This window comes from Pongo abelii, chromosome 19 (genome assembly GCF_028885655.2).
Source record: "Pongo abelii isolate AG06213 chromosome 19, NHGRI_mPonAbe1-v2.0_pri, whole genome shotgun sequence".
In the NCBI taxonomy this organism is placed as follows: Eukaryota; Metazoa; Chordata; class Mammalia; order Primates; family Hominidae; genus Pongo; species Pongo abelii.
Genome location: NC_072004.2, coordinates 50,691,456 through 50,715,171, shown reverse-complemented (window position 1 = coordinate 50,715,171; position 23,716 = coordinate 50,691,456). Strand labels below are relative to the sequence as shown.

At 42.7% G+C, this 23,716-nt stretch overlaps 1 protein-coding gene and 1 long non-coding RNA gene across 7 annotated transcripts in view; one reads left to right on the top strand and one right to left on the bottom strand.

Annotated features, from left to right (window-relative positions):
* LOC100172499 (leucine rich repeat containing 37B) overlaps positions 1-23,716 on the bottom strand; it is a 37,076-nt gene extending 13,360 nt beyond the window's left edge. For 2 of the 6 annotated variants that reach the window (XM_063717862.1, XM_063717861.1), the window contains exons 1-6: positions 17,304-20,698; positions 15,344-15,415; positions 9,576-9,647; positions 8,847-8,927; positions 5,298-5,369; positions 4,637-4,711 (exon numbers count right to left, since the gene is read on the bottom strand). In XM_063717862.1, coding sequence (XP_063573932.1) covers positions 4,637-4,711; positions 5,298-5,369; positions 8,847-8,927; positions 9,576-9,647; positions 15,344-15,415; positions 17,304-20,563 — 3,632 coding nt within the window. In that variant the 5' untranslated portion in view covers positions 20,564-20,698. 6 annotated transcript variants of the gene reach the window in all.
* Positions 9,610-17,418, top strand: LOC112131907 (uncharacterized). The gene is made up of 3 exons (XR_002913756.3): positions 9,610-9,678; positions 10,499-10,616; positions 14,055-17,418. It is a non-coding gene; the product is annotated as an uncharacterized LOC112131907 (long non-coding RNA).

The following is a 23,716-nucleotide window of genomic DNA, read 5'->3' as shown; positions in this document are numbered from 1 at the left end:
TAGTGACCTGAGATATACATTATCCTTACTTGAGAATAGTAATTTTTCAATACGCATTAAAGATCATTACACATGAGCCAAGACAAATGAGCTGGCCTACTTACTTTGTATATAAATGTGTAAACTCCTCAAGAGTTCCAATAATGAACTCCAATAAGGAAATTAGTTCAATGTCTTTATGTCCTTGGTGACAAATGGTTACGGACAATCAGAGCATTTTTCTTGTCCACTAATGGTCAAGAAAAAAGCAGACAGACCCTCACTATCTTAGAGAACTAAGTGAGAAAGTTGGTCGACGAAGAGGACTTCATCCAGAGCGGAAGGGATCTAGCTCACAGGGAAGATGCTGCAGGAGGCTGAGGAAAGTGAGGCTAGAGCAGTAAAACAGATCTGACAACCTGGTGAAGATAAGGAAGTGACCTGACAAAAATGAACGGAGCAGAATGCTAAATGAAGGGCCCTTTCCATGCTAATCTTGCATGGTGCCCTCAACCAGCCTTAGCATAACTCAGTTTCTATTTAGCTTGCCATGTTGTGGGTGGTGGTGGTGGCACAATTTAAGTTGCAGTAAGTTGTGTAACAAACTCACAATAGGGCCCTGCAGAAATATATATATAAAATATATATATACGTATATATATATATTTTTTAGGCAAGGTCTTGCTCTGTCACCCAGGCTGGAGTGCAGTGGTGTCATCTTGGCTCACTGCAACCTCTACCTCCTGGGTTCAGGTGATACCCCCGCCTCAGCCTCCCTAGTAGCGGGAACTACAGGCATGTGCCATCACACCTGATGAAGATATATATATATATAGATAGATAGATAGATAGATAGATACAGATAGACAGATATATATCTATACCTATATGTACAAAGAAGGCCAGGCATGATGCCTCATGCCTATAATCCCAGCACTCTGGGAGAACGAGGCAGGAGGATCACCTGAGGCCAGGAGTTCGAAACCAGCCTGGGCAACACAGTGAGACCTCATTTCTCCAAAAAATAAAAATAAAATTGCAAAAAACAAAAAAAAATAAACCTCACACCATATATGCAAATTAACTCAAAATGGATCATAGATCTAAATGTAACTATACAATTTGTGGGAGAAGACATAGAGAGTAAATCTCTTCCACTTTGGATTAAACAACAGGTTCTTAAAGATATCTTAGGTAAGAAACAAGAAAGCACAAGCCATATAAGAAAAAATTGCTAACTTAAAGCTGATCAAAATTTAAAACCTCTGCTCTTCACAAAACTTTACTTATTTATTTATTTATTTATTTTTTTGAGACAGAGTCTCACTCTGTTGCCCAGGCTGGAGTGCAGTGGTGCAATCTTGGCTCATTGCAACTTCCACCTCCCAGGTTCAAGCACTTCTTGTGCCTCAGCCTCCTGAGGAGCTGGGATTACAGGCATGGGCCACCACACCTGGCTAATTTGTGTATTTTTAGTAGAGATTGGGGTTTTGCCACGTTGGCCAGGATGGTCTCGAACTCCTGACTTCAAGTGATCCACCTGCCTCGGCCTCCCAAAGTGCTGTGATTACAGATGTGAGTCACTATGTCCAGCCAGAGAACACTTTTAACAGAATGAAAAGACAAACCACAACCTGAGAGAAGATATTTACCAAACACATATCTATAAGGCCTTGTTTTTTGTTTTTATTTATTTACTTATTTAATTTTTGAGATAGTATCTCACTCTGTGACCCAGGCTGGAGTGCAGTGGCGATCACAGCTCACTGCAGCCTCGACCTCCCAGGCTCAAGCAATCCTCCCACCTCAGCTTCCCGAGTAGCTGGGACCGCAGGTGAGCACCACCACACCTGCCTAATTTTTATGTTTTTGGTAGAGACAAGGTTTCACCATATTGCCCAGGTGGTCTAAAACTCCTGGCCTCAAGCAATCCTCCTGCCTCAGCCTCCCAATGTGCTGGGATTATAGGCATGAGCCACTGTACCTGGTCCCTGAAAAGACTTGTATCGAGAATCTATAAAGTACTCTTTTTTTTTTTGTTAGAGACGGAGTCTCACTGTGTTGCCCAGGCTGGAGTGCAGTGGCGTGATCTCTGCTCACTGCAAGCTCCACCTCCTGGGTTAACGCCATTCTCCTGCCTCAGCCTCCCGAGTAGCTGGGACTAAAGGTGCCTGCCACTACACCCGGGGTGTGTGTGTGTGTGTGTGTGTGTGTGTGTGTGTGTGTGTGTGTGTGTGTGTGTGTGTGTGTGTGTGTGTGTGTGTGTGTGTGTGTGTGTGTGTGTGTGTGTGTGTGTGTGTGTTGTGTGTGTGTGTGTGTGTGTGTGTGTGTGTGTGTGTGTGTATGTGTGTAGTAGAGACTGGGTTTCACCGTGTTAGCCAGGATGGTCTCGATCTCCTGACCTTGTGATCACCCACCTTGGCCTCCCAAAGTGCTGGGATTACAGGCGTGAGCCACCGTGCCTGGCCTAAAGCACTCTTAAAACTCAATAATAACGAATCTCCAATGGAATTACAGGGAAAAAAAAACCTCAATAAAAATATTAATATCCAATTAAAATATGGGAATAGATTTGAACAGTTAAGAAAATATTTGCACATGAACATTCAACATCACTAGCTATTAAAGAAATGCAAATTAAAACCACAATGAGATTCCACTACACATCTAGCAGTAGAAAGGTGAACATTTCTTTAAAAACTCAAATGTAAGAATCTGCTGGGCTGGGCCATGCATGGTGGATCACACCTGTAATCCCAGCACTTTGGGAGGCCAAGCCAGGTGGATCAAGTGAGGCCAGGAGTTTGAGACCAGCCTGGCCAACAAGACGAAACCCCATCTCTACTAAAAATATAAAAATTAGCTGGGCATGGTGGTGTGTGGTTATAATCCCAGTTACTCAGGAGGCTGAGGGAGGAGAATCACTTGAACCTGGGAGGCTGAGGTTGCAGTGAGCTGAGATCTTGCTGCGGCACTCCAGCAACGACTCTGTCTCAAAAAAACATCTGCTGGGCTGGACATGGTGGCTCACGCCTGTAACCACAGCACTTTGGGAGGCCAGGGGGTGTGGATCAATTGAGGTCAGGAGTTCAAGACCAGCCTGGCCAACATGGTGAAACACTATCTCTACTAAAAATATAAAAATTAGCTGGGTGTGGTGGTGGATGTCTACAGCTACTTGGGAGGCTGAGGCAGGAGAACTGTTTGAACTCAGGAGGTAGAGGTTGCAGTGAGCCAAGATGGCACCACTGCACTCTAGCCTGGGGACAGAGCAAGACTGTGTTGCAAAAAAAAAAAAAAAAAAAAAAAAAAAAAAAAATGCTGAAGATGTGGAACAACTGTGACTCTCATACAATGCTCTTGGAAATGTAAAATGACACAGCCACTTTAGGAAACAGTTTAGCAGTTTCTTAAAAAGTTAAATATACACTAAGCATGTGAACAATCCAAATCCTAGGTATTTACCCAAGGAAATGAAAACATAGGTTCACACAAAGACCTGTATATGAGTGTTTTTAGGAGTTTTATTCATAATTGCAAAAAATTGGAAGCTACCCAAATGTCCATACATTGATGAATGGATCAACAAATGGATACATCCACACAACTGGAATACTACTGAGCAATAAAAAGGAGTGAAAAGTTGTCCCTCGGTGTCTGCAGGGGATTGTCTCCAGGACCCCCTGCAGATACCAAAGTCCACAGATGCTGAAGTATTTTACATGGAATGACATAATACTTGGTATAATAAATGACATAAGCCTCGGGTATACTTTAAATACCTAGTACAGTGTAAATGGTATGTAAATAATTATACTGTGTTTTAAATTTTCTACTGTTTTTATTGTTGTATTATTTTATATATTTTATTTTTTCCAAATATTCTCCATCCATGGTTAGTTGAATCCATGGATGAGGAACCTGTAGATATGGAGGGCCAGCAGTACTGATAGGTGCAACAACATGGATAGTAGCATAATCTCAAAAAAATTATGCTGAGTGAGGCTGGGCGAGGTGGCTCACACCTAGCACTTTGGGAGGCCAAAGCGGGCAGATCACTTGAGGTCAGGAGTTCGAAACCAGTCTGGCCAGCATGGTGAAACTTCATCTCTACTAAAAATACAAAAATTTGCTGGGCATGGTGGCACACGCCTGTAATCCCAGCTACTTGGGAGGCTGAGGCAGGAGAATCACTTGAACCTGGGAGGCGGAGGTTGTAGTGAGCTGAGGTCATGCCTCTACACTGCAGCCTGAGCGACAGTGAGACTCTGTCTCAAAAAAAAATAAAAAACAATACTAAGTGAAAGAAGTCAAACACAAGAGGCTACATGCTACATGATTTCATTTATAAGACATTCTGAAAAAGACAAAACTATAGGAACAGAAATCAGATTAGTAGCTAACAGGGGCTGATGGGAGGAAGGGATTGCCTACAAAGGGAAACGAGGGGCCTTTCTGAGGTGACAGAAATGCTTTATATTGGGAATGTGGTGGTGGTTATGTAACTATACATTTGTCAAAACTCATCAAACTATATACTTATAAAGGGTGAATGTTATATGAAAATTATATCTCAATAAACCTGACTTAAGAAAATAATAAAACAAACCTAAAAAACCAACTAAGTAAAAATAAATCTAAGAAAAAAATAACTTACAGTTTTTCCAGTTCAACAGTCATCATGAGAATGTTCTTAAGTGTTGTAAGTGTGATGTGCGTTGTTCCCATGTCTCTGAAGAAGAAAGCCGAAACATTCATGATATGAACCCATTACAAAATTCTGTACTTCAAAAGATAATTCAAGGACATGTGATTACTTCTATTTTGGCTTCTCTATAAAACAAGCCACTTCAACAGTTTATTTGCTGTAAAATTCTAGAGAGATCTTATTAAAGAAATTTAAGTTGATCTACATCATCAAATGAATGATATTTAACAGAACTTACACTTTTTTTTTTTTTACCATTATCTTACTTCTCATTTCATATTGCATTCACCCATATTGATTTACTCTTTTCTTCCTTTTTAGAATAATGAACACCTATTCCTCTTTGCTTTCTTGGTTAAGTAATATTCCTCCATGTGTCTACAGGTTCCAAATCTATACGGGTTCTTCAACACTGTTCTCTTCCCCCGCTGGCTGTCTTGACCGTTATACATCCTTTCTTAATCCTCTTCTTTGACAATAACTTTTTTCAATAACTCAGTTAAAATTTAAATTATGACTTTTTAGCCTAAATGCAAAATACTTTATCTTTGATGACAAATTTAAAAAGCATAAATCATCTCATGACTCATGAGAGTACTATAGTACTTACAGATATTTTAATGCCGGCAGTTCAAAGAAATATGGATCTTCGACAACAGTGAGAGGATTGCGACTGAGAATTCTGAAAAATGCAATGAAATTAAAAACCTGCATTTTCCATGTGTGAAACTGCATAAAAAGTTTATATTCATTTTTTGGTATGGAACTTTTAGGTTAAAAAAAAAATAAGTTTCTGCTTTTACATAATAAATCACCATTAGACTCTGTAAAGCACTACTCCTTTGGGAACTACCTAGGTCTCTAGAAGATAGAGGAGAGAAAGCAGGGAAGAAATAGAAAAAAAAAAAAAAAAAAGAAGTGGATAGCAAAGAAAAAATATGCCACAGAACATTTCAGGTCAAAAACCCTAGAAATGACAATGTTGGTAGGAAGCCCTGACTCAGTAGGAAACACTATTTCTAGTGTCCTCCATAATTCAATTCAAGTTGTTCGTCCATAATTCAAGTTCCTTTTTTGTTTTTTGGAGATGGAGTCTTGTTCTGTCGCCCAGGCTGGACAGCAATGGCTCCATCTTGGCTCACTGCAACCTCCATCTCCTGGGTTCAAGCAATTCTCCTGCCTCAGCCTCCTGAGTAGCTGGGATTACAGGTGCCCGCCACCATGCCCAGCTAATTTTTGTATTTTTAGTACAGATGGGGTTTCATCATGTTGGACAGGCTGGTCTCCAACTCCTAACCTCAGGTGATCCACCCCCTTCAGCCTACCAAAGGGTTAGGATTACAGGTGTGAGACACTGCGCCTGACTGCTTGCCTTTTATCTTTATAAAGTTTTTTAAATTTATGGTTTAATTTGCACAGTTAAGGAAAAAACTAGGACCAATTCTTTTGCTTTATACCCAAAGAAAAAGGGATAAATCTAAGAGGAGGTACTGGTCAAAACCATACTCCCATCACATACTCCCACTTGTCTTCTTGTATGACATCACAGCCTTCGTTACACTGCATGTAACCACCTGCCTACTTGTCAGTCTCCTGGGCTATCAGCTCCTTGAGGGCAGAGACCACATCTTATTGTCATTGTCATCCCTGTGCCTGGCATGATGTCTGAAATTTACTAGGGATTTAATAAATGTTTATTGAATAAACAAATGACATTTTGTTTATATGTCAATAAAATGAATAAATTCATTTTGATGTGAATTTTTATTCCAAAATGCTGGAATCTATTTTAATTCTTTAAAGTGAACAAGAAAAAGAAATAAAAGAAAATCACCCTTTAGATTAACCTAAGAATCATCACTGTACTTTTGCAGAAATTATAAAAATTTATAATAATTATTATATAATTAAAAAATTATAAAAATAATAATTATTACAGTGAGTATCTATTAGGCTGCTATGTATTTGTGATCAGCATTTCACATTTCATCCTCACAATAACTTTATGTGGTAGATATTATTATTGCCCTATTTTATAAATGAGGAAACTGAGGCACGGAGAGGTTACATAACTTGTCCTAGGTCACCAAGCTATGAAGAAGCAAAGCTGTAATCTGAACTCATGTGCTTAATGTGTATGAAGAAAAAAGGTTTACTTTAACCTTATGGTTTTACAATTTTTTCTTTTCTTTCTTTCTCTTTCTTTCTTCATTTCCCTCCCTCCCTCCTTCTTTCCCTTCCCTCCCTTCCCTCCCTTCCCTCCCTCCCCTCCCTCCCTTCCTCCCTTCCTTCCTTCCTTCTTTTGAGTTAAAGTTTCCATTTATTGGCTGGGCCTGGTGGCTTAGGCCTATAATCCCAGCACTTTGGGAAGCCAGGCGGGTGGATCATCTGAGGTCAGGAGTTCCAGACCAGCCTGACCAACGTGGTAAAACCCCATCTCTGTCAGAGCCTTGCTCTGTCACCCAGGCTTGAGTGCAATGGCATGACCTTGGCTCACTGCAACCTCTGCCTCCTGGGTTCAAGTGATTCTCCTGCCTCAGCATCCTGAGTAGCTAGGATTACATGTGCCTGCCACCACACCCAGCTAATTTTTGTATTTTTAGTAGAGACGGGGTTTCACCATGTTGGTCAGGCTGGTCTCGAACTCCTGACTTCAGGTGATCCACCCACCTCAGCCTTCAGAAGTGCTGGAATTACAGGCATGAGCCACCGCTCCCAGCCGCCAGATTCTTATGTGGGACTCCCACTGTTATAAAGTGCTTAGTAAAGGTGGTGAGTTTAAGACATTTGTATTGATGCTACCCAAACCTCTTGGTGGAGGGACCTAATGAGCCTGTTCTCTGGTGTGAGGGCAAAAGAAAAACAGACCCTCAGTGTCTCTTCCCTCAGTTAAGCATCAGCAAATTAATGAAGACAAGAGAGGAGCATCTGCAGAAACCGCTGCTCTAATCCAGACACATCCCGAACACCTCCCTCTACCTCAAAATGAACTGTGTGAAACTAGATTTCTGAACCACAAGAAAGGTGGAAAGTATTTTCTAAAGTCAGATGTAGAGGAGAATCTTCACCTTGAGTCTAAAATCCCCTGCAGGCCATTGAATATACCCACTCTGATTTGCTGGGTATATTATACAGAGAAATCATAGAATTTTTGCACTTACGGTAGAAGAGTAGTCAGGAAAGTATATGGAATTAAAATAGAGCGACGTATTTTCTTTACAAAATTTTTTTTTGCACAATAGCTTAACATAAACACCATTCTGGCCAGGTATGGTGGCTCGCACCTGTAATCCCAGCACTTTGGGAGGCTAAGGTGGGCAGATCACCTGAGGTCACAGGAGTTCAAGACCAGCCTGGAGGGGAGGTTGGAGTGCAGTGGCACAATCTCGGCTCACTGCAACTTCCACCTCCAGAGTTCAAGCCATTCTCGACCCTCAGCCTCCCGATAGCTGGGATCACAGGCGCCTGCCACCACGACCTGCTAATTTTTGTATCTTTAGTAGAGACGGGGTTTTGCCATGTTGGCCAGGCTGGTCTCAAACTCCTGACCTCAAGTGATCCTCCCACCCCGGCCTCCCAAGGTGCTGGGATTATAGGCATGAGCCACTACGCCCAGCCCTACACTTTGGATTTAACTTTGATTCCTGCTCACATGCAGAGTTTCAAACTGCTTAAATGTCTGCAACATGTAGCTGCAAAGAAGAAAGCTTAACACAAAGTCCTCCAGGGAGCAAAAAACTGCACCACTATGCCCAGCTAATATTTTTGTATTTTTAGTAGGGATGGGGATTCACTATGTTGGCCAAGCTGGTGTTGAACTCCTGAACTCAGGTGATCCGCCCCCCTCAGCTCCTAAAGTTCTGGGATTACAGGCCTGAGCCACCCCTCCCAGCAACAAGGCTAATTTGAGGGTCACTTGTTTGATGCCTTTTCTTGCCCATGCCATAGGTCAGAACTAGGATAAGCAGAGCAGGTCATATATAGGCTGTGTAAGTCTCTTGGCCTCTTTGTACCTTAGTTTCCCCATTTGAGAAAAATGAATGGATCTTAAGACATGCTTTTCAGAGTTCGTAATGGGCTTATACCCAGCTAACCAATAATTGTATGAATTTTTATACAAAATAGTTGTTTACACGTATTCATCTTCTATTTCACTTACAAGTTGTGTAAAAACTGCATTCCGTGCCAGGCCTGAAATGTTCCAAGGCTCAGTTCTGTAATTAAATTGCAGCCCAGATTTCTACAAAAAAAAAACATAAGCCAAAGGAAAAAAAATTATTTCAGAACATTTATCATTTGCTGTGAGTCTTTTATATAGGATGGAACATAACCTCAATCCTTTCTCTGTGCACTAAGGAAATCTCACTGTGGAAGATACTGGCTTATGATTTATACTTTAACATTGCACATGTGGTGCATTAGCTACAAAACAGTGAACGCTCAGTAAATACCTGTGTTAACTGATCTTTATTTCTCTAGAACAGGATTTCACAACTTCAGTACCATCGACATTTTGGACTATATAACTCTTTGCCTTGGGGGTTTGTCTTATACTTTGCAGGATGTTTAGCAGCATCTCTGGCCTCTCCCCACCAGATGCCAGGAGCACAACCACAGTTTTGTCAACCAGAACTGTCTCTGGACATTACCAAATGTCACCTGAGTACAAAATCACACCAGTTGAGAACCACTGCTCTCTGATGACTCACTATGATCTGTGTAATAATTCTCACACTAATCTTTGCTAGAGACAAAAAGGACTTGCTGTATAATTTTAATACCTTTCCACTGGTCAAATTTTAATCATATTTCAAAATGAATAGCAAAAAGGTTTATAATTAAGTTTTATAAAAATTCCAAATGTAATGAAGTTATATTTGTAACTTACATATACTGCAAAAATGGTAGCGATTCAAATGTATGTCTTTCAATATACTGTATTTTATTGCAGGATAAATCTCTAGGAAAAATAAAAGGAAAATATTGCCTTGGTAAGTTATCAGTGTTGACTAGTATGAATAATAGCAAGAGTTTAGAATAATATTGAATACACATTTTTCATCTCAACTCTAAACATTTGGACCTGTATTTGAACTTTCCAGAGCTCCTAACCCTGCCTGTACCTCTCCTAGAGTCTCACCTTCATACTTTTAGTAAATAAAATATACAACTTAATAGACTTTGGAATTAATTTTTCCTGAGAGCAGTAGACTTGATTAGATGCTCTTTTGTAGTCTCATCAAATCCTAGATTATGAGCTCAAGGCTTTTATCTCTATATATAGTTTCTAATATTAAAACGAATAGCCTCACATTTATACACCTTCCTAGCTTAGGTTTGTTTGCCTAAACCAGTTCAGTATCAGAAGAAATAAAAGACATCCTTTCAACAGCATTTGAAAGGAAGTTACCCCTTTACTTAATACATAATGTTGAACTAATATTCAAATCATATTAATACAATTAATTTCTATCATATTAATAGAAATTCATTTTGGGTTTTATATTGCTTTAATACTTCATGAAAGCAATTTCTTCAGTTATACAGTGATGGGGCTTTTCCCTCCCCCTTTACCTGGATGGTGCAACATTGTCTGGCTGATGTCTCCATCTCTAGTCTCTCCCTTCCTAAACTATCCTACACACAGTCATCACATAAACTCTCCAGAAGTGGCTTGCAAAGACCAGCACCTCCTGGGAAATTATTGAGGATGCAAATTCTTGGTCCCACTCTAGACCAACTGAATCAATAACTATGAGGGTGGAGTCCAGAACTGAGTTCTAACGTGTCCTCTCAATGATTGTGATGCAGATCCATCTTACAGCACTGCTGTGATAACACGGTTCCCCATGATGGCTCCTCAGCTTGGCATTCAAAGCCCTAGAAGATCTGGCTCTAATTTCCTACTCTCCCTCCTTGTAATCTACAGGTACTCATGGCATTCCTCGAATACTTTTCTGTGTTTTGCCCTTCTCCCATTTCCCTTTTGCAAGTTTAGAATATTGTCCCCAAGATGTCTGTCTGATGCTACACAATGGCCCTTCAAAGTCCTATTCAAATGGGATTGTTCTAGTAACATCTTCCTTGGTCCAAACTGAAGTCATTTCCCCCTCTTCTATGCTTCAGAAACAATTTATGCCTCCTAGTGCCCACATCCATTTCTTCTTCTTAATGTAGTTATTTTTCATCCCATTTTTTCTGAGCATAAACTCCTTGAAAGCATGGACTAGGTCTTGCTCATCTGCATTGCCCACCATGTTTAAAACTGACACATGGAAATAAAGTAAATTCAAATATTTGTAAAACAAATGAATAGCTGGCCGGGCGCGGTGGCTCATGCCTGTAATCCCAGCACTTTGGGAGGCTGAGGCGGGTGGATTACAAGGTCACGATATCGAGACCATCCTGGCTAACAAGGTGAAACCCCGTCTCTACTAAAAATACAATAAATTAGCTGGGCGTGGCAGCGTGTGCCTGTAGTCCCAGCTACTCGGGAAGCTGAGGCAGGAGAATGGAGTGAACCCGGGAGGCAGAGCTTGGGGTGAGCCGAGTTCGCGCCACAGCACTCCAGCCTGGGTGACAGAGCGAGACTCCGTCTCAAAAATAAATAAATAAATAAATAATAGCTGGGGGAGTGAGTAGAAGGAAAATGATTATTTTAAAGCAAATGTAGTTTTACTACTTCATGGCCTCTGTAGCACTTTGGCATCCACTTGAGGGTCTTCACACCCACTTTCCTTTAGCCTTTCATATTTGAAAGAATCTGTTTGCAAAAGAGCATCACTAATAAGGATTAATGACATACACACCTCTATGGACAGAGGATAAGAATCAAGCTTTCATAGCAATTGAACATAGTTTTCTTCTTGTCTCTAAACAGACAGAAATACTATGCAGGTAACCCTTTCTTGGTAACAGGGCTGGGGAGATAGTTACTGTGGAATTAGTGAAGAGTTAGGGGCATTTCTGATATGCTTCTTAGTGTAAACATTTCTAGCTCTACCACTTAACCATCATTTTAAACATCTGTTTTAATATAACAATTCCCGAAATGAAATCCTTAATACTAGTCTATTCTCTTGGTAGCTTAATATTCTTGATAATATTATTTCTATAATTCAGCTGATTTCAAATATTTAAATGTTAATTTAATTCCGATTAAATTATCAAAAAATTCTGGATTAATGATGTTCAAATGAATGTAGGTAGTCTATATTTTCTTCTCCTTTAGGCAACAATCTGAAGTTAACTTTAATTCCTTTCAGCCTACTAAACCAACTTTTTCAAATCTTTTTTTGTGAAGGTCAGACGGTAAATATTTTAAGGCTTTGTGGGCCACATATGATCTCTCTCACATATTTCTCTTTCTTTTTTCTTTCACAGTCCTTTAAACATGCAACAACCATTCTTAACTTAATAGGCTATTAAAAAACAGACCTTAGGTTAGCTTTGATCTATTGGCTGTAGATTGAATAGAAGAAGATGGTATGTAAATCCTTATAAAACAAGCTTCATATGGGTGTCAGTCACTGCTCAGATCTTCTTACCATGTGAACTTTTTTCTGTCTGTATTTTGTCTATACAATTTAAAAACTGAAAATGCATAGGACGTAGCTAATGCTAGAGATGGGCTGAGACCCTATACAAACTTACAGAATTGCAGAATTTTATTGCTGGAAGAAATCTTAGAGATTATCTAATTTGAACCCCTTATTCATTTTAAAGATAATATGACTAAAAACTCAAAAATATGATTAACTAACTTACAAATACTGGAGGGATAGCAGGCCTTCAAATGAATCCTTATGTAATTCAGTCAAATAATTTTCACTGAGAATTCTGGAAAATGAAAAAGTTATTTCTAGATTAAAATGCAAACTACAACTATTTGCTACACAGGACTATCTCCTGCATGTGGAGGAAAGCTGGGTGATGGTCATTTCAAGACGGTGGGATCTGCTCTGCTTTCATTCAAATCTTTTCCTACATTTTCCTTTTAGTGTCTATCTCTCTCCACCAACACCACCACACACACAGGCAAGCACACACACACACATGCAAGCACACACCCACACACAAGCACACACACACATGCAAGCACACACACATGCAAGCACACACACACAAGCACACACACGCAAGCACACCGCTCCACTCTTCCCACCAAATTGTATCTTTAATGATTCCTCTCTAGATCATAATATACCTTTCAGAATCCAACTCTGGGTGGCACCAAGATCAGCAGAACCTCCATTTCCTCCTCTCTTTTCCCAAACCTTATTATGAAAGCCCCACATGGGACGATGTCAGGGCTGCAAGTGAAGCCATTCAACTTTTTTCCCCCATCAAAAAAATTTGAGAACTACAATGTGCATAAAGTGCACATAACATAAATGTTGTTTATATTTAATTTAATTTAATTTAATTTCTGAGACAGGGTCTCATTCTGTTACCCACACTGGTCTCGGACTCTTGGCTCAAGTGATCCTCCTGTCTCTGCCTCCCAAACTGTTGGGATTGCAGACATGAGCCACCTCACCTGGCCAAATATTCAGTTTAATAATTATAAAGCAGATACCCATGTAAACATTGTTACAAAAGATTATTGCTAGCATCCCAGAAGCCCCAGTGTGCCCCTTTCCAATCATATTCCTCTCTCTAACCCTAATAGGTAACCACCACCCTGACTTTTGTGATGATTTTCTTGCTTTTAAAATGTAGTCCTGGCCTGGCGTGTGGCTCATGCCTGTAATCCCAGAATTCTGGAAAGCCAAGGCACATGAATCACCTGAGGTCATGAGTTCGAGACAAGCCTGTCCAACATGGTGAAACTCTGTCTCTACTAAAAATAGAAAAATTAGCTCGGCATGGTGGCAGGCACCTGTAATTCCAGCTACTCAGGAGGCTGAGGCAGGAGAATCCCTTGAACCCGGGAGGTGGAACTTGCAGTGAGCCAAGATCGCACCATTGAACTCTAGCCTGGGCAACAAGAACAAAATTCCATCTCAAAAAATAAATAAAGCAATTCCTGCCTCAGCTTCCCAAGTAGATGGGATTATAGGCACCCACCACCATGCCTGGCTAATTTTTGTATTTTCAGTAGAGATGGGGTTTTGCCATATTGGCCAGGCTGGTCTCAAGCTCCTGACCTCAGGTGATCCGCCTGCCTCGACCTCCTGAGGTGCTGGGGTTACAGGCGTGAGCCACTGCACCTAGCATGTGTTTTATTTTTAATTTAGAACTCATGTATGTCTTGTCTATATAAGTCAAACTAATGATGTGACACAAACTGTTGTGAAAAATGTTACTTTGAATGTAAGCATTTTTTCCAAAATCATTTATGTGTCTAATTCCTTCTATAAATCAGGAAGAAAACGATACAACAATTCAACAGGAAAATGAACAAAGGACAGAAAACTCAGAGAAGAAACACAAATGTTCAATAAACATATAAAGATATTTAATTAAATTCATGAGTGATCAGAAAAATTCAAATTTGGATGGAATCCCTTTTATTCATCCATAACTTCAACAAAAAGTTGGCGAATACCTAGCAGTGAAAAGGTGTGGGGAAATGAATGCTGTCCTATTCTGCTGACAATAGAGTCAGTTGGCACAACATTTTTGAGGACAATTAAAATTTTATATCTACATAGTCTTCACCCCAACTCTTCCATTTCTAGATATCTATGCTACAGGAATACTTGCCCACTAAGCATAATGTAAATATTCGTCAATGGGGAAATTATTAAATAAACTATGTTGCATCCATACTATGGATTATGCAGGAGTTTAAATGAATAGGGTGACCCTCTAAGTCCTAGGAAGGAAAGAAATTATGAAGTGAAAGAATATCATATGATATAAGTGATACTATGAAGTGAAAGAATCAAGTTGCAAGATGTTACCCTTTATGGAAAGAAAAAAGATTTTAAAAACCACACAACAAATCTATTTTGCTTTATGTAATTATGTATGTAGGTAAATCGGGAAAAGTTTGGAAGCATGTATACTAAACACAGAGTAGCATTACCTCAGGGATGAGGGAGTAGGGCACAAGGAGGGTTTTTGTTATACCTGTTATTGCATTTTTATACATTAAAAATAGAATCATGGGCTGGGGGTGGTGGCTCATGCCTATAATATGAGCACTTTAGGAGGCCAAGGTGGGAGGATCACTTGAGCCCAGGAGCTCAAGACCAGCCTAAGCAGCATAGGAAGACCCTGTCTCTACAAAAAATACAAAATTAGGTGGGCGTGGTGGCATGCACCTGTGGTCCCAGCTACTTGGGAGGCTGAGGTGGGAGGATCTCTTGTGCCTGGGAGGTGAAGGCTGCAGTGAGATGTGATTGTGCCACTGCACTCCAGCCCAGGGAACAAAGAAAGACCCTGTCTCTGAAAAAAAAAAAGGGGAAAAAAAAGAATATAACCATGTATTATTTGTATGATAAAAAATAAATTTAAATTGCCTCTTATTTTAGAGAGAGCCTACCAAATTTAATTTTAAAATAACCATAGGATTGCAATCCACAGAGGTTGATTTGGGGTATGAAGGGGAAATATCTTTTCTCGGAGGTACGGACCTCAAAATTCTGGACCAAGAAGGATCTTACAATGCAGTTAGTTTTTTGTCACATTTGGAGAGAATATACTCACAGTTTTTCGGTCCAACTGTATGCTTTCCATACATTTCCATCAATATATGAAATATAGTTTCCTTGGAAATTTCTGTGAAGAAAGACAGTTTATATCCTTGAATAGGCAGGAAAAGAATGAACAAGATAAATAAAAGAATCACAGCAACCTTGTCGGGGATATTCAGAAACAGAAAATAACATCTGCTTTCTCATTTCCAGAGCTATCAGCTTCCCAGTTTGCACAATTCATCAAGAAATAACGCGGGGTCACTGGCACAAATGATGAGGCATCTCCCGGAAGCTTAACTTCCTATCTATCCCATCTCTTGGACAGACGATGCCAGTTAATTACTTTGAATATAAGTATTTTATCCAAAAGCACTTATGTGTCTAAACAAACTCCTACAAATCAACACAAAAATGGTCAATAATTCAACAGAAAAATGGGCATAAGCTTATCTTTATCGATAAATAAGTAGAAAGAAACCCTATGCCAGGTAACACCAAAGCTTTGCCCTCTGTTGAAACATCCTAGGCTTTTTCTTTCCACTCTTACTACAACTGATCTGATTTAGCCCCTTCACACTTTACTCCTACATTTTGCTAGACCTTTCTATTTTGTCTCCCTGAAATAAGCTTTTCCTTTTGGGCACTCTACATATGGATTCTAAAATAATCCTTTGCATGTCTATACTTGAACATAAAGCAAAAGAACAAAATAAAATAAAATAATCTTCCTGTTTTAATCATTTAATCTCTCTTGCTTGGAAACTTTCAATGGCTTTCCATACCTCATTGTGTACTCTTTAAGACCCAAGTAAACTTTTAGCTTATCCATGTAGCTTTCCCTGATCTCCACACCTCAAGGATCACAGATTCTGGTAAATTCTAGCACTGATGGTATGCATTATCTTTTAGTAATTAATTATATACACCTCCCTTTTTATGCCTATTCTCTTTTTTCCCTCCTGTCATTTTCATGTTCTGCAGACGACAGCATACTTCATCCTGGGTTTGACACAAAATGAGTGCTACATATAAAAAGCCAGGGACAAAGATGAGTTCTGGACATAATTAAAGGATGGAGTAATCATGTTAACAGCCAACACTCCTACATATGCTAGGCACTGATGAAGTGTTTCATATATTCACTCACCTAAATTTCACAGCAATCCTATGAAACGGTAACTAGCATAATCCCAGTTTAAAGGTGAGGAAATTCAGTAACAGAGCAAAATAACTTGCTCTGGATCACCAAGCTAATAAACAGACCTAGGTTCAAATCCAGGCAGCCTGGCTCCAGAATCAACTCTTAACCACTTAGAGCATCATCACTGAGATCGGGAGAGTGACAGGCTGCTGTAAAGAGGGTGAAGCAGACCAGGCGCGGCGGCTCATGCCTGTAATCCCAGCACTTTGGGAGGCTAAGGTGGGTGGATCGCCTGAGGTCAGGAGTTCAAGACCAGCCTGACCAACATGGAGAAACCCCGTCTCTACTGAAAACACAAAAAATTAGCCAGGTGTGGTGGTGCATGCCTGTAATCCCAGCAACTCAGGAGGCTGAGGCAGGAGAATCACTTGAACCGGGGAGATGGAGGTTGCAGTGAGCCAAGACCGTGCCATTGCACTCCAGCCTGTGCAACAAGAGTGAAACTCTGTCTCAAAAAAAAAAAAAAAAAAAAAGAGTGTGAAGTGAAAATAGGAGCAGAGCAGTGGTTAAGCAATGATGTGATGGGGCTAAATAAGAATGGATAAGAAAACGAGTAAGAGTAAAAGACTGGAGTAAAAGTAAAAGACTGGAGAATGGGTCTAACATTAAAGGAGAATGAGGAGAAGGGAGAGTTGACAAGCAAAGGTGAAAGCAGAAAGTCAGTTGTCAGTATGGCTTGGGGAGATAAAGACGACCCAGGAAGGCCTCCAGGAAAAGGCTGCCATGTCAGGCAAGACACAGAGGATGATTGAGGAAAGGTGATTCTTACAAGGTGGTGAAGATGCCATTGTAGGTGTTGGGCTCTGGCACAGGCACTTGGCGGAGCCTCTGCTTTGGGCTGAGATCAACACATGACAGAGTCTCATCTCCGCAGGTACAGAGCTCACATATGTTGGTGCTTGTGGAGGCCATCTGTTCCTCTGGTGCAGTTTCAGACTGCACCAATGAATCCTGCGAAGATTCTAACTTTGTAGGTGGACCTGTGACTTCAGTCAGGCTTCGATGCAGAGTCTGAACCTGGTCTGGACGAGGAGCTGTAGTCTTCTCCAGGACTGTGGAATGTCCAATCTCTGTAGTGGGTTCTGGAGTTATGGCAAGCTCCGGGTCTGGAGGCTGAGCTGAGGTTTCCTCCGTGGTCGGAGACGGTTTAATCTCTGTAGTAGGCTCCGTAGTTTTGCTAAGCTCCAGGACCAGAGGTTGAACTGTGGCTTCAGTCAAGTGTGAATGCTGAGCCTGACCCTTGTCTGAAGGTGGAAGTGTCACCTCAGGGTGTTCTGGAGGAGGAGCTGTTGTCGTCAGGGCTGTAGAAGATTCAACCTCTGTTGTGGATTCTGGAGTGATGGTAAGCCCCAGATCCAAAGGTTGAACTGTGGCTTCAGTCAGGTGTGAATGCTGAGTCTGAATCTGGTCTGGATGTGGAAGTGTCACCTTAAGGTGCTTTGGAGGAACTATAGTCCTCTTCAGGGGTATAGAATGTTCAACCTCCATAGTGGGTCCTGGAGTGATGGTAAGTCCCAGGTCCAAAGATTGAACTGTAATGCTGGGTGACATTGGATGCTGAGCTTGATCCTGACCTGGTGTTGGAATTGTTACCTCTTGATATGCAAGATGGGGTACAACTTTCTTAGGAGGCTGAGTTGGGGTCTCCTGCATGGTTGGAGAAAATTCAACCTCTGTTGTGGATTCTGGAATGATGGTAAGTCCCAGGTCCAAAGGTTGAACAGTGACACTGGGCAATGTTGAATGCTGAGCTGGATCCTGGCCTGGTGTTGGGACTGTCACCTCATAATGAGCTGGAGGTTGAGCTGCAACTTCCTTAGGTGGCTCTGGAAGCTGAACTGGGACCATATGCTGCCTTGAAGGTTCTACCTCCTTAGGGGCCTCTGGAGCCTGAACTGTGGCCTCCTGCTGGGTCACAGAAGGTTCTGCCTCCACAGGGGGCTCTGGAATCTGAGCTGGAACCTCCTGCTGAGTTACAGATGGTTCTACCTCCTGAGGGAACTCTGGAGGCAAAGATGGGGCCATCTGCTGGGTCAGAGAGGGTTCTATCACCAGAGCAGGGTCTGAAGACTGAGCAGGGACTGCCTGCTGGACTGGAGAGGATTCTACCTGTTTAGGTGGCTCTAAAAGCCGAGTTGGGGCCTGCTGTAGGACTGGAGATGGTTCGACCTTCTCAGATGGCTCTGATGGCTGAGCTGGTATCTCCCACTGTGGTGGAGGACTGACCTCTTCAGTGGACTTCTGAGGATGACCTGAGGCTTCCTGCTGGGTTGCAGATGGTTCAGCCTCCTTAGGGGGCTCTGGTGGCCCAGCTGGGAACTCTTGCTGGACTGGAGAAGGTTCTGCCTCCTTAGGGGGATCTGGAGTCTGAGCTGTAGCCTCCTGGTGGACTGGAGAAGTTTCCACCTCTGCACTAGGCTCTGTTGCTATGGTGAGCTGCACGTCTGGAGGCTTAACAGAAATATTGGGAAAATCTGAATGCTGAGTTTGATGGTGACCTGGAGGTGAAACTGGGACTTCATAATGTTCACGGGGCTGAGCTGGGGTCTCCTGCTGGGTTGGAGAAGATTCAACCTCCCCAGAAGACTCAGAAGGCTGAGCTCGCTGCTCCTGCTCACTGGGGGAAAGTTCAGGCTCTATAGGAGGACCTGGAGGCTCAGTTGGGGCCTTGTTTTGGATTGAAGATGGTTCCATCTCTTCTGGAGGCAGAGCTGGGGCCTCCTGCTGGGCTGGAGAAGATTCAACCTCTCCAGAAGACTCAGAAGGCTGAGCTGGCTGCTCCTGTTCACTGGGGGAAAGTTCAGGCTCCATAGGAGGACCTGGAGGCTCAGTTGGGGCCTCCTGTTGGGTTGCAGAAGGTTCCACTTCCTCTGGAGGCTGAATTGGGGCCTCCTGCTGGGCTTGGGAAGATTCTGTCTCACTTTTGGGCTCTGAAGTCATGGTAACCTCCACATCTGCAGGTCTGACTGTAATGTTGGGCAAGTCATAACGAGCTTGATCCTCACCTGGAGGTTGAACTGTCACCTCATGCTTCAGTGGAGTTTGAGCTAGACTCTCCACAGAGGACTCTGGAGGCAGAGCTGGGGCCTCCTGCTGGGTTGAAGGTTCTACCTCCTGAGGGAGCTGTAGAAGCTGCGCTGGGGCTTCTTCCTGGAGTGAAGAGGACTGGATGTCTTCAAGGGTCTCTGGATTTTGACTTTTGGGCTCTAGATGGAATTGAGAAAGTCCAACTTGCTCAGGAGGCCCTGGAGGCTCATCTGCATTCACCCGGAGTTCTGGAGGCAGGCTGCCGGGATACAGTGTGTCCATACCCGAATATTCATCCTGCAAAGTCTGCTTCTGATGCTGAGGTTTGGATAACTGGTGTGGAATCCCAACAATCTCAGCAAGGCTCCAACGCTCAGCTAGATCTTTCTTCAGGTTCTTGGGCGAAACAACAAATTTGGTTGGTTTTGAAACCTTACTGTCTAGTGGAACAAGTATTTCATCTGCCTGATGACCTGCAGCCCGATCTAGATCTGCAGTTTGAACCTTACTTTTGAGGCGAGGAAGCTGAACTAGGGCCTGGTTCTGATCCCGGTCCAGCAGTGGAACCACCTCTGGGAGCCTTTCTTGTGGAGTCAGCTTGTCATTTACATCCTGATGTGCAGCCAAGAACTGCTCTGGCCCCAGGAGCAGCTCTCCAGCTGAATCCGTGTCCAGGAATGGAGCCAAATTTTCAGTCGATTCCTGGGGCAGGGATGACATCTGCGAAGAAGCAGAGGGCCCCAGATAATCAAAGTCCCCCGGGGCTGCTGGGGTAGCAGGCGCATGGGGAGATTCCCACGGGAGATGGGAGGAGCTGGAAGACCAGAGCTCAGGTGGCCCCAAGGGGTTAGAGGTCAGCTGGAGCGGGTCCTTGACCCACACCAGAGGCTGAGCCTCCTTGACTAGTAGACACAATAGTTGCCACGTAAGGAGGGGCCATGGGCCCCAGAAACGCAGCCAAGACATGACACACGCTGGTGCTATGCACTCAACGAGAGCCATTCTGGCACCCCTGAGATGCTCATGCCCCTTATAAGCATGCGCCCCGCCCTGTCTTTATGACACCTTTATTTATGCCACCTTTATTAGGCTCGGGTCCAGATCTGCTCCATGTTACCAGGGCAATCATATGTCACAATCCTGCCCAAGCACCCCTTCCCACCCCGCCCAGCAGGAACACCCCTCCCCTCCCCTTAGTGAGGAAGGATTTGGGCCACAGACCGGGGTGGTCCCAGGACTCCAGTGGCCTGCTGTTGTGGGGTGGGGTGGGGTGGGGTGGGGTGGGGTGGGGGCGCGGCAGAGCTTCCCAAGGAAGTCACATGACAGAAGTTCTAGTCCAGTTCTGGCAGCCTGAATTCTTCCTCCTCCGAGGTGAAATCCGAGAATACTCTTCCTTCCGGGGAGAGCAACTGACCTGCAAAATGGGTGCCAGTTAGGGTGGCAGACAGGATGCACGTTACAGTCATTTATTCCAAAATGTTGCTGTTTTCGCTAAACTGTTGCATGTTTGATAATTAATTCACCACCCTATTAGGTAGGATCTGCCAGGGAATAAGCGAGGACTCCAAATTTTCTGTAGGAGGGGTGTTGGGGGTGGGCAATTCAGTCTGGGAGAGAACGTCTTAATCCGAGGGAAGAGCCCTTTGCACTAGCCTGGGAGGAGTGAACTGTCATCCTGCCTTAACACAGCCAGTACCCTAGAAGTTACAGCGCCACCCTTCAGAGATCTAGCCTGTGTGCACACATGGAGAAGAGGCTTAGGTTGTTAAAGTCAGCATGTTAAATAATTTCCTGAAATGCTACTATAACTAGAACCCAGCTGACTTCCCCCACAGCCCTTACCTATTTTATTACTGTCTGGCACAATTATCAGCATGTAAACTCCAAGAAGGCGCTTCATCTTATTCCAGTGCCTAGCACAGGCCACAGGGTGCATAGTGATGGTTTTAAAATTGAAGCGGGGCTGTGCAGTGGCTCACACCCATAATCCCAGAACTCTGGGAGGCCGAGGTGGGTGGATCACTGAGGTCAGAAGTTCCAGACCAGCCTGATCAACATGCTGAAACTCCATCTCTACTAAAAATACAAAATTAGCCAGGCGTGGTGGTGCATGCCTGTAATCCCAGCTACTCGGGAGGCTCAAGCAGGAGAATCGCTTGAATCTGGGAGGCAGAGGTTGCAGGGAGCCGAGATCACTACATTGCCCTCCAGCCTGGGCAAGAAGAGAGAAACTCCGTCTCAAAAAAATAAAGTAAAATTGAAGGGATTCCAAGATTGGCCTCATTTAGGGATGGATCTATTGTTATAATCAGATTTCTGAAATCAGTGCTAACTTCCTCTCACATTTCACAGGAAGCTAGACTTCTTAAAGCTGGAAGTTTCCTTGGTGGGTTTTATTTAAATTGAATTAAAATAATTATTTTACAGGGAAAAACTTCAAAACACTTTGCAACTTTGGAGTGAAAGTTAAATAAAACACTCTAGCCCCAAATTAAGTTCCCATTGAAATGAAACTTTTGCTCCTTTTTAAAAAAATCCATAAATAGTAAATTATTACTGTTTTCTTTTGAGATTAATTTAGAAACTTAATCCCTATTTAAGAGCTTTCATACGCAGTCATGCATTGCTTGCCAAGTGAAGAGCTTGAGAAATGTGTCAGGTGATTTCACCATTGTGCTAACATCATAGTGTATACTTAAACAAACCTAGGTGGTGTAGCCTACAGCATACCTAGGCTATACGGTATAGCCTAGGCTACAAACCTGTACTGTATGTTACTGTACTGAATATTAAAGACAACTGTAACACAATGGCAGGTATTTGTGTATGTAAACATGGAAAAGGTACAGTTAAAATACTGTATAAAAGATAAAAATGGGGTCCAGGCGCAGCAGCTCACACCTGTAATCCCAGCACTTTGGGATGCAGAGGTGGGTGGATCACCTGAGGTCAGGAGTTCGAGACCAGTCTGGTCAACATGGTGAAAAACAGTCTCTCCTAAAAATACAAAAATCAGCTGAGTATGGTGGCGCGTGCCTATAATCCCAGCTACTCAGGAGGCTGAGGTAGGAGAATCACTTGAACCCAGGAGGTAGAGGTTGCAGTGAGCTGAGATCGTGCCATCGCACTCCAGCCTAGGCCACAGAGTGAGACTCCATAACAACAACAACAACAACAACAACAACAACAACAAGATAAAAATGGTATATGCCTGTGTAGGGATAGCTCCTTTATACTCCTATGAAACCACCATCATATATGTGGTCTATTGTTGACCGCAACCTCATTTTGCAGCACGTGATTGTAAATGATTGACAGAAAGATCTTCAGCAAAATAGTCCACCCAAGGTATACGGGAGATAATGAGATCCAAGCAATAAGCCATATTTGAAAGGCATTATAGTTTTTGAAAGCCGTAGCACAATCAGTCTTAAGGCCAGTTACATTCCCCCCACATCTCTGGTATCCTGTTTGAAGGGAGTTCTAAAAAGGCCTGTGTTCAAGCAGCCCAGCATACCTTACTCCTGGGGCCAGGGGAGACTAATCCCTCTCCTGTGTCCACAACTGTAGTAATACAGTCCTCAGTTCTGCTCTCCAAACTTCAAATAAGGGGTCAGAGCCAAGGGTCAAGACTTTAGGAAAAGCCCCAGAAATACCCTGCACTCAAAAAGCAGTTTCAGAGTTTCACATCTTCCTGAGAATGAAACAAATTATCCTCCAAATTCTGCTGCTTGTTTTGACTTATGGTTACACTGGCTATGTTATCCGACCCTTGAGTTTTATTTTGTTTGTTTTTTGAGATGGAGTTTCGCTCTTGTCGCCCAGGCTGGAGGTCAATGGCATGATCTTGGCTCACCACAACCTCCACCTCCTTGGTTCAAGCGATTCTCCTGCCTCAGCCTCCAGAGTAGCCGGGATGCATGCGCCACCGTTTCCCCCATATTGGTCAGGCTGGTCTTGAACTCCCAACCTTAGGTGATCCACCCGCCTTGGCCTCCCAAAGCACTGGCATTACAGGTGTAAGCCACTGTGCCCGGCCCTGTTACCTTTTGAGTTTTTATCTCCACAGACTTGAATTAAACTGTGTAGTTCTTCCCATCTGACATCTACAATCTCTTCACTGGGTCTGCACTCCACAGCTATTTTACCACTTTC